This window comes from Poromitra crassiceps, assembly GCF_964638095.1.
Source record: "Poromitra crassiceps genome assembly, chromosome: 25".
Taxonomy (NCBI): Eukaryota; Metazoa; Chordata; class Actinopteri; order Beryciformes; family Melamphaidae; genus Poromitra; species Poromitra crassiceps.
The window spans coordinates 13,258,639-13,269,288 of NC_139649.1; the positions used below are offsets into that span (position 1 = coordinate 13,258,639).

The 10,650-nt window shown below is 43.5% G+C and overlaps 1 protein-coding gene across 1 annotated transcript; it reads right to left on the reverse strand.

Moving 5' to 3' along the window:
* Window positions 1–92: 92 nt before the first annotated feature.
* ddit3 (DNA-damage-inducible transcript 3) lies at window positions 93–4,458 on the reverse strand. The gene is made up of 4 exons (XM_083660947.1): window positions 4,343–4,458; window positions 2,806–2,865; window positions 2,065–2,273; window positions 93–1,820 (listed from the first exon to the last, which is right to left on the reverse strand). The coding sequence occupies exons 3-4, from the start codon at window positions 2,218–2,220 to the stop codon at window positions 1,056–1,058; spliced, it is 921 nt and encodes a 306-aa protein (XP_083517073.1). The 5' UTR covers window positions 2,221–2,273; window positions 2,806–2,865; window positions 4,343–4,458; the 3' UTR covers window positions 93–1,055.
* Between the last annotated feature and the right edge of the window lie 6,192 nt (window positions 4,459–10,650).

Here is a 10,650-nt window from a genome sequence, read left to right on the forward strand (position 1 = left end):
ATAAGCATTACATGACACTGACAATTTCCCATTTTTTCTTTTATTGCAAATTTGAGATTACAGTGAAGAACAAACTAAAATGTTATGGTAAAATACATGTGTGTTTATGCTGTAAATGGAAAAAAGGCCATGCAAATTATTCTAAGATTAACAATTGATGGTGACGACAATGAGAAAGTAACGCAAATAGAGGATATGTTGGTATATTACAGTACGGGCCGTTACAGTACAACTCGATATATTACAGGATTATATAAAAATAGTAAATCAGGGTAGAACAATACAGTCGTTCTACCGCTAATTCCCATTTTGATAGAAAAAGGTCAGCATATAAAGTATAGCCGGGTCCTACTCACCATATCTAAATATTACACATACACACAAGCCATGTGTTATATAAAAAAAACGTAAGAAATTTCTCTCCTGAAAATCATTCTCTCATACTCACACTGCACTGGGCGGGCACTTTCAAACTTTTCCTGAGCTCGTAAACTCTCCGTGAACTGGGGCCAATAATCTCTGTTAGCCAGATTGCAGCCCTTTTAAGGAGGAGTCACAATTTATTGCAAAATGGTGGGAAGGCATGACAATGAAATGCTCTCTCTACAACCAACATCAAGATCCTTTCTGTCCTACGTACAAACCATCGTTTCTGCAAAGCTTTTGATGGACCTTAGCGATGGGCCTTCTTAAAAGCCGAACAAAAACACTTTCATCCCAAAGCATTGGATGATTTGCTCTCAGCTTTCTGTTCTTCCATTTCCCTCACATGCGGTGTCTCTCTATATTTGCCGCAATGGCGCTGCAGCCCCTTCCTCTCAGTGGCTTTTTCCTACTCTGACTTTTCTCATGTTCCTTCTCTCTTACTGTCTCTTGCTCTCTCGTCTCCTCACAAAAATCTTCTTTCTTCTATCAAACAAATCTTTTTGTTTCCATCTTGCACCGTTCTAAGAGACATTTCACGTCATGTCACCATGTTACACCTTTCCCGACCACTGCTTATTCCAATTCTGTGTAGGACCTGTCATCTCTTTCTCTCGCTCGTCTTCCTCTCCTCATTTCCTGGTGTTGACTAGTCTCTCTATCAGGGCTCTGCGTGTCCTCTGTACCTCCTCTCCCAGCCTCTCGATCTCTGACTTCAGTCGCTCGTTCTGCTCCGTCAGCTCCTGCACCTTCCTCTCGTTCTCCTGCTCTCGCTCCTTGCGGCTCTTCTTGGCAGAGGAGAAGGACGAGGACGAGCGCGGAGAGGCAGAGGAGGCGAAGGAGGACAGGGCGCCGGTGCCCCGCTCGCTGGCGCTCCTCTTGCGCTTTCCCAGGCGGGACGACGACGTGTAGGCGGACGGCGAGGAGGCGGGCGACGAGGGCGAAGAGCAGTTCCGAGACGGCGACTGGGAGGCCGAAGAGGAACAGGACGGAGAACCGGGGACACAGGGCAGTTCCTCCTCGCTGGCCGAGGGAGACGAAGGCTGGACGTTGGCCTGGTGATACTGATGATGATGGTAACCGCCGCCGATCACCGCGCCGCTCGGATCCACCGTCCCCACTCCTCCCTCGCTCAGCAACTCGAAGAACTCCGGGGGCAGCAGGTCGCCTCCGCCCGTGCCGCCCTCTCTCCCGCTCTCCGCCCGCCTCTCTTCCGCCACGGCCGGACTCAGGCAGGAGGAAGAAGAGGACGACGACGACGAGGAGGTGTGATGGAGAGGCTGGGAGTGGTGGATCTCCTCCGTCACCCGCTGGACCCCCTCGCCCCACGTCTGGCCTCCGTCGGTCAGCCACGTCAGAGAACAGCTCTCCAGAACATCCAGGAACTCCGGCTCCTTCTACAACCACAGGCGGAAAGGAGAGAAAATCAAAAAAGAATTGTCATAAAGTGTTAACATGTTAATTGTTGATTACACATCACTTGATATGTGAATGGAATTTTATCCCTTCATCCAAACTAAAACAAAACTTTGAACATGAATCAAAAAATGTTAAAAAGGAAAACACAATAGAGCAAAAGACTATAACACTCATCATGGGACGGGTGTTGTAGCCATCTGTCATTCTTCCCCAACTACTGACCTCTGTGCATGGGGGGGCCCGGGCCAGCTTCGCCCCACCCGTGTCGGAGCCCAGAATATCCTGCAGGTCCTCATACCACGCCTCCAACTCTGCACCACACAGCGGCCCCACGCCAGGGGGGTACGGCGGGGGCAGGTGGAGCCACTCGGCAGTCATCTCGCCACTCAGTCGCAACGCACAGATACTCGGCCACACAGTTCACACTGGACCTGAGGGGGGCGGCGTCACACACAGCAGGGTTGGCAAAGCGAGAGAGAGAGAGGAAGAGAAGAAGAGGAAGGAAAGAGCGACAACGTGTTAGCTGATTGACATGTCAGTGTAGCTCCGCCTTCTTCCCTTTCATCTCCTCTGCACTGCAACTAGGCGAGTTTTAGGAATGTAGAGATAAAACGGTGTGAATCACTACTGTTGAGAAAACTTTTTTACGCAGCCTTTTCTACCTATAGTTATTTACACAGAGATAAAGCAAACTAGAGAAGTACATGTGTTGTGTGTAGTAATCCACTCAATTGTGAAATGGCACAACAGTGACACTAAGTGAGCACATAAGTGTACTGCAGTGAAATTGCTGATAACAGAATTTGGAAGAACAAAAGCCAAGATGCTGAAATCAGATGTAGATCACTTCATTGCAAAAACATGTTAATGAAGAAACCGACAAATGGATTCAATGAAAAGGCCGAGTTCAACTACATGCAACATTCACAATGTCAAGTATGATGTACAAGAAGAGCAATTCACCTTTGGAAAGTCTCTTAATCAAGTCTGCCAATGTGTTGGAGATAACTTGTGCCAACAATTCTGAAAGGAAAAAAGGAAAAAATTTATTCACTTGGTTAGTCATGTTGAATTTATTAAATATCTCTTGCAGGTGACATGGAATTTGCTGAGATTTCAGAATCAAACTGATGATTTGCACAAATACAAGACGAGCCTGGACTGGAAACAAACAGGGCAATTCAATCTCAACACTCATGGCAGCTATGGAAAAAATGAACTACAAATATTGTCTATAATTCTGTGACAACAGGGGTGGATAAATCAATACAGGTCACTTTGTAGTAAACAAAGGCCTGAAATGTTCTCTAGTGCGCCCCCTGCTTTCTACGGTCCTCAAAAACAAGTTGGTGATCCATAACAAGTTGTGGGGAGTATAATCTCAATATCGATCGATCCAGGTCTGACGATCCATTCCAGTTTTTTATTAATTGCGTATATTAGCTGTCCCAAATATAAGTAAGCCAACTCTAGATGTTCAAACATCATGATCCTTAAAAACGAGGCGTGAGAAACACGTTTTTCACCCAATTAATTTGGTTCATTTTCTCCTTTTTTTAGCGATGGGCTGTCTGACTTGCGAAATAAATACAAAACACTACAAACAACATCCCTACAATTATTTAGAGTTGTCATTGATGTTCGTTACAAAGTTATATAATATATAGGCTATAGATGTAAAAAAAAAAAAAAAAAATCTTCAAATTGACTGTCAGATGGAAAGCTTCCCGTGTCGTGTATGGAAACGCCACTTACTTAGTAAATAGTCGATTTGAATATATACAACTGTCTTGACATTTTATGACGAACGTTTTTCTTCCTTTTGAGTTGCATGTTCACTGTAAGCCAAGACAATTACGTCATGGAAATAGAAGTCCAGTAGGGAATGGGCGAAACAAAAGGGAGCGTACAGAAAAAAGAAATGAAAGACGAGAGGGGACTACTAAGAAAGCAATAGGCATACATACTCTTCTTTTAATTGGAGATATTTACTCTACGTTAAATTGATTTGTCAAAATGGGGGGGGGGGGGGTGAGAAACGTGAAAATAATAACTGTTCTCTCGTGTCAACAGCTCAATTGTCAAGACGACAGGGGATCGAACATCTTTGCTCGTGTTGAAGTTGATAGTTCATTGACAATCATATGGCGATCATTCGCAGAAGTCTACCACACGTTTTGCACGCTCAGCTGTCAAAACTTCCAACAAGTCGTGGCTTGCCCCCTCGGCCGACGACGAGGAGCGCACATGCAGCAGCGCCGCACACAGACAAAAGGCATTAAAAAAATCCCGACAAGTTGTTCTGTAAATTGTGATTGATTTGGACAGCTGATTTCTAAAAGAGGAACTGGGAAAGTTGCCAAAAACATGCACATTCTTTCCCTTATGCAAATAGCAGTCCAGCAGAGGCTTGAGAGGAGTGGACGTTTAACTAAAAGACCCGGAAAAAGACATTGACAGCAGTGTGGCGAAAGTGTTAAAACAAAATATTTCCACTTACCCTTTTTCTTTTATTCGTTCGCCTTCTCGACTGTCTTGAATATGAAGAATGTAGATATTTTAGTAAAGATTGGTGATAGCTCATGTTAACCATTGTTCAGTCTTGGTGGCCGAGTGTGATTTTTCGGAAACTCCCGGCTGGTGTTTTTATAAGGGAAAGGCCAACCGAACTATGCTGGAAGGCAGTCTCCTCACAACCGAACCGTAGTGTGTAGGCGTGACTACGATGACTGGCGCGCCGACGGTCCAATCAGGAATACCGAGGTAAGATCTTCTCCTTGGCGACATCCAATGGGGCGCCCGCAAATGGATACTGGGGCGGGGTTTACGCTGGCTATGCTAGTTGTTCCCCTATCCCGTGTAGTTTGTACGACCAGTCGGTGTGATGCAGTCATAAGACGGCCAGGACGAATTTGGGGCGTATGGGAGTCACATGAAAGGAATGATGCAATGCTTGGCAACCAATTTCTAGTTGGGGATAACACCAGCAGAATCAGAACATGTTTTATTTAACAGTGTTGGCTCTAACAAAAATCTAAAAATATACATATATGCAAGGATATCTTTATGTCGAAGAATCGTTTGTTTCCGTAGCACAATGCCGTTTCCTCGCGAATTAGGTGTATTGTGGTGAAACAAGTCAATTATGTATCTATAAATGCTTCGCTTTTATGAGCCGTGAAAACTGCTCCATCAGCATTATTTTCACTTGACTTTTGATTGCGGGTGTCCATCTCAACTTTGTGTCGGAAACTGAAGTCACTCAACCCGCGCCCTCCTCAAATGCTTTTACAGTAGCCTACAGTGCATTTATTCAGTCTGTCATGGACTGTAAAATACACTACAAATACAAGTGATACCGGCTGTGTGGCGTTGGAGGTCAGTGTGTTAGGAGGTATTTGCTGCATGGCTCCCTTTCAAACACATGCTGCCAGTGTGTGTGTGGGGGGTGTGTGTGTGTGTGTGTGTGTGTGTGTGTTGAAGTATCCTCAGACATACCAGCGCGCTGTAGTGTTGCGCTCCAGATATCAAAACAACCCGACGGAGCGTCTTTCGCGTCTTTCGCGGGAGCGTGGGTGCTGGGTGTGTTCCATCATCACCAGCCCCGCTATCTAGCAGACCGCTGCTTTTGATGCGCCTAAAATCCAATAAGCTTTCAAGTGTCGATGATGAATGATGAAATAATTCATCAGGAGTTAATTAGTCCGCGACCAAAACTTCCATAATCAGTTTCATTGTTTCTTATATAGCTGTGATCTTTTTTCATTTTATCAATTAACAGATTGTATTCCTATATGCCTATATGCTATTAAAAAAATAAGCTAGAATCAATTGTAGAGGGATGCTATACAAACATCACAAATAATTCCCATAATATACGATACAATCACTATAAACTCACAACGGAGTATGATAGACACCATGTGGATATTATGTATGATGGCAGATAGAAATAGGCTACAATAAAACTCACCCTACAGGGATGTTATGGTGATTTAATAAATAATAGGCCGACCTATACCACAAAGTTCAATGAGCTCGCTCGAGTAGCCTACTTCTTCAGACACACTGGAGCGTCTATGTTATGAAAATATTATAGTGCTGGCTTATGGAGTGTAAAAAAATATATATAGCTAACGGTGATATTAAAACAAAACACGTTTTATCATGTCGTACTATCATGTTAGTTCTTAACCCAGTTTCTGACACTTGTGCCCTAATCCCAAACTCAGCACACACAACTGTTTTTAATGCATGGTGCAACGTGCGCGGCGCAACATGCACAGCCCTAGCAACAGCGCCAAGTAGCGAATAGAAAGCTCAAATACTGTCTCTAGGACCCGGGTTAAAGCGCTGCAGGAAGCACCATTAACACGTCACGGCTTGAGTGGCTGTTGCTGAGTAGTTCAGCATACTCTCTCTCTCTCTCTCCTCGGCTCCCCCTCCCTCCCTCCCTCCCTCCCTTCCGTCTGTTTATTTTGTCAGTCCCGTCGTCTGGGTTGTATTCATTATAAAACATTGTTTACAACCCCAGATCTAGGTTGCTGCCGCTTCCCCCCCAATAGTACCCACGTTGTTCTAATTGATGCTCTTTTGAATTGAAATTGAAAAATAAATGAATAAAATGAATAAAAACACAAGTCAAAATACAATATTTAGCAGCTCTTTATTTTTGAGTGGATGTGTGTTAATAAGTCATGATGATTTGAACCGTTTTATTTTTGTGTCTTCTGTTATTGTTCAGTGTGGCTGGTGTAAAGAAAACTGAACTGACAGAATGTAAACAAGTGCTCCAAACTGTTAATTGTCTGTTTATGTAAACCAGCTCTGGATATTGTAGCTGTTGTAAACAAGATTGCCATTCATTACTAATGATTGTAGCCTAATTGGAGAGATCAAGCACTATAATGTTGCTGTATGTTGCACTCGCCGTAGCCGTGTAGCAATCGCTAAATTCATTCTCACAAAGCATTGTCTGCCTTTGCCATAATTTAATTTAATTGATTTGATTCTTTTTAGCCTGTTTATAGCTACAGTTTTTATTTGCTCTTTTCTGAATTGATGTTTGAACATGGAAGAAGAGAATTTAAATGAATGCATAGAGTTATTATCCACAAAATCATATTTTCGGCGGTTGTTTTCTTTTGTTTTTCAGGCAGAAAGTCTCCGGGGAATTTCCAGCGACCGAGCTCCCTTCTTTCTGTCCTGTCCTGTGCCCTTGGTCAAGGCTCCACGCCCCACTCCCCCTCACACACACACACACACACACACACACACACACCAGCTGTCGGAATCCTTCCCCTCTATGAACTGAGACCAACTGATACAGCTGTTAACATGTCCTGGCGATACAGTAAATGTTTTACCCCTGGCTTGCCCTTTCTCATCGTCTTACTGTGCCACCTCTTCTCCCTGACAACTGTCAGAGAGACACACGCCTCGCCTCATCAACAACTATCACAGTATTTTACTGGACCGGGAGAAATGTTGGCCCATTGGTGGGAGCCGGGGGAAGAAATGTCCAATCAAACTCTGTACTTTGGTTCAAATGTAATTTTAAACTGTGATTATCCTACGCTTGTGATACACACCAATAAGATTTTGAGGCAAAACGGCAATATGAATGGGTATATTGCCGCCAACAATTATGACAGTATTTTATTTAAAAACTATTTTGTCACTATAGCTTCTCCTCCCCATTGACAACCGTTATTGCATTTGTCTCATTTGACAATTCCTGTGCCGACGCCAATATTGCAATTCTCTATTTTCTCAAGAAGATTCCCATTAATCATCTCCTTTACATTTTATTTCCTCAAGAAGTTGGTCATTTATCATCTCCATTTAAAGGTGATTGCCTAGCACTCACATGCAGTGACACACACACACACACACACACACACACGCACACACACACACACACACACACACACTATACACACACACACACACACACACACACACACACACACACACACACACACACACACACACACACACACACACACACACTATACACAAAGTCACAAGTTATTTCAAGGTATGTTTTTGGAGAGTTGTCAAGCCTGTTAATCCCACCTCTCCCCAGATTTACCAGCTACATGCCACATGCACTTGTTAGGCGTGATTTTCATGTTTGGAGCTTCAGGAGACTTTCTACATAATCTTGTTAGTCCATTAAACCCTATTTACCCCCTATCCTTCCCTCTCCTCACCCTCCCTCCACCCCCCTCTTCCCTTTTTTCATTCGCTCCCCAGCTTCATTCTGCCCCACAACTGCATCCACCCTCTTCCTCTCTCTCCTCCCTCTCCTTCAGTCCAGGCTCTTCACCTGTCCAGCCCCATTCCTCTCTCCATCTCTCCTCCAGTCCTGGCTCTACACCTGTCCAGCCCCATTCAGGAACAAACTGAGAGAGCATCCCCGTCTTCGCCCCTCCGCAGGTGATTTCTGACCCGTCTGAAATCAGTTCTTTCTCTTTCTCTCAACTTTTACGTTCCCATCTTTTAGTTTCGGCTCCATTGTTGTTATATATATTTTTTTTTATAATAACAGTTATTATAACTAATTAATTAAGCACTAAGGTATGGTTATTTTTAATAACACTAATACATACTGTGATACACTGTCATACACAGTTTGGGGCTGTGGATATTACTTTGAAATCTAACCCGTTGTAATCATGCAGTCTCCGATTATTTATCCGACTGATTATTTTCAGTTAATTTTGATTACCATTTCTCAAAAACCACTCGAATATATAAATCAGACAGTTTATTCCAATTTACACTCACCATTATCAATCAATGTACAAGTATATGATTTCTCGGCATTGGCGTATATGTCAGAGATAAGAGATAAGAAGAAAAAAAGTCAAAAGAAAAAAACCAGGCTGAAGGGCATTAAACATTAAACGCTTGTCTGAACAGGTGGGTATCCTGACGGCGAGACAGACACTCCAGGCTCTCGTTTACCCTTCCTGCACCAGAGACAGAGTAGTTTTTGTAGCTATTGGTGTTCCCTATAGCCGCCTCTCTCTGCTCTGCTCTGCCACACTGTAGACACGTGGCGCTGCCTGGAAGTCTTAGGAGCCTACATATCTACACTAGCCTACTTTGTCCAGCGGGGTGGGAGTAGGTGGGACTGGGGTGGGGCGAGTTTGAGTTTTGTCATACCAACACCAGGCTGCTGCTACGAATCAGTAGCTGCATTCACACTATACGGTTAAGAACAACTGGACCTGAATTGAATCTGGACGTTAATTTATGTTGTCATATCTCCTCTAAGAATATTTGTTTGGGTTTGTATCCTGTTGCTAAAGTCAGTCATTTTTCATGTGGGCTACAGTTCATTCATTCATTCATTCATTTGTTGTCTTTACCTGCTAATTCCTATTCAGAGTCATGGGACAGGCTATAATTTGGCATAAAAAATAGAATACTTCCATACCAATGTTTTGAGCTGACCTAGGCAAACCCCAATTGGTAAAGTTGACAGATGGGGTTGGGCTGGCCCAATCTAAAAAACCAAAATAGAAGGATATTATATACAGAGTTTAGCTCCACGGTATGTCTGTGCTCATCTGGGGCATTCCCTCGCATGGGGAAGCTCCGGGTCGTATCCCCTGTGAGTCACACTTGATCTGTCCTGTCCAAGCTGACCGCCCCACTGCCCTCACTCCCCCCGCCACACACACACACACACACACACACACACACACACACACACACACACACACACACACACACACACACACACACACACACACACACACACACACACACACACACACACACACACACACACACACACACACACACACACACACACACACACACACACACACACAACATGTACAGGAGGGACATGGGATGCTGGGATCCATACCCAACTCCTGTTCCCCTCTGAAATCAAATATATTTTAATCTGTGCGTTCTCTATCAGTCAGATTCCCATTACAATTAAATGCAGCTATAATGTTTAGCTTTATCTTTAGCTGTATATGTCTTTTAGACAGATCAGGCAAATTAGCCAGTGGCACCCAAAGTATCAGAAAATAGCTGTAGCCAAGCTGACAGAAATATTGTAGCAAAATGTTTTTAATTATCACAAAGATGTTTGTGTTGGCAAGTTCAATCTGCCTCTCACTAAACTATTGATCTGCTTCTGGGGGCTTAGAGCAGTAACTGAACTCACGGGAGTCCCTGTGTGGATGACTCATCAGAAGCACCTGATCCCTTCTCTTATCTCTGCTTGGCTGCCTTGGTCACTGAGGCCACCGTCACCTGACATCAAGCCAAATATTATTTACATATTGTGTTTAGTCTTTGCATTAGCTTATGGAAGTGTCAGCTGTGTTTGGCGTTTGGCCACACAGGGTGATACCGTGAGTTTGAGGAAGTTAAGATAATCCCAGGAAAGTTATTGAAGTTGATTTAATATACTTTCACTGGCATATCAGAATATAGTCAATTTGATATTCGAAGCAAATTGGAACCAAATCCTAAACATTACTACTCGCAGATACTATTTGACCCTAGTCTGTCTTGACACACTGGCTGCATTATCAACACCTGTCACTTCTAACACACTGCCTTTCTGTGTGAGTTTACTGTACTGTAGGCTTAACTCTTCTTTTACTGTTTATAACAAAAACTGTTTACAAAAGAGATATGCCATTTGGTGAATAGAAAATGTAACCCCTTATGTCACAGGTCTGATCTTCATTTGAAAAGTAAGGTTTAATGTTGTGACTCCCTTCTAGGCAACCACAAGTAGATCTTTGCCATAGTCTTAAATAATCTTTTATA

Bases quoted from the DNA above. Each gene is read 5' to 3' on its own strand.
- ddit3 (XM_083660947.1), bottom strand. From the start codon at position 2,220: ATGACTGCCGAGTGGCTCCACCTGCCCCCGCCGTACCCCCCTGGCGTG. The intron at 1,821-2,064 runs GTCAGTAGTTGG...CTGTGGTTGTAG, and splicing joins GGGCCCCCCCATGCACAGAG to AAGGAGCCGGAGTTCCTGGA.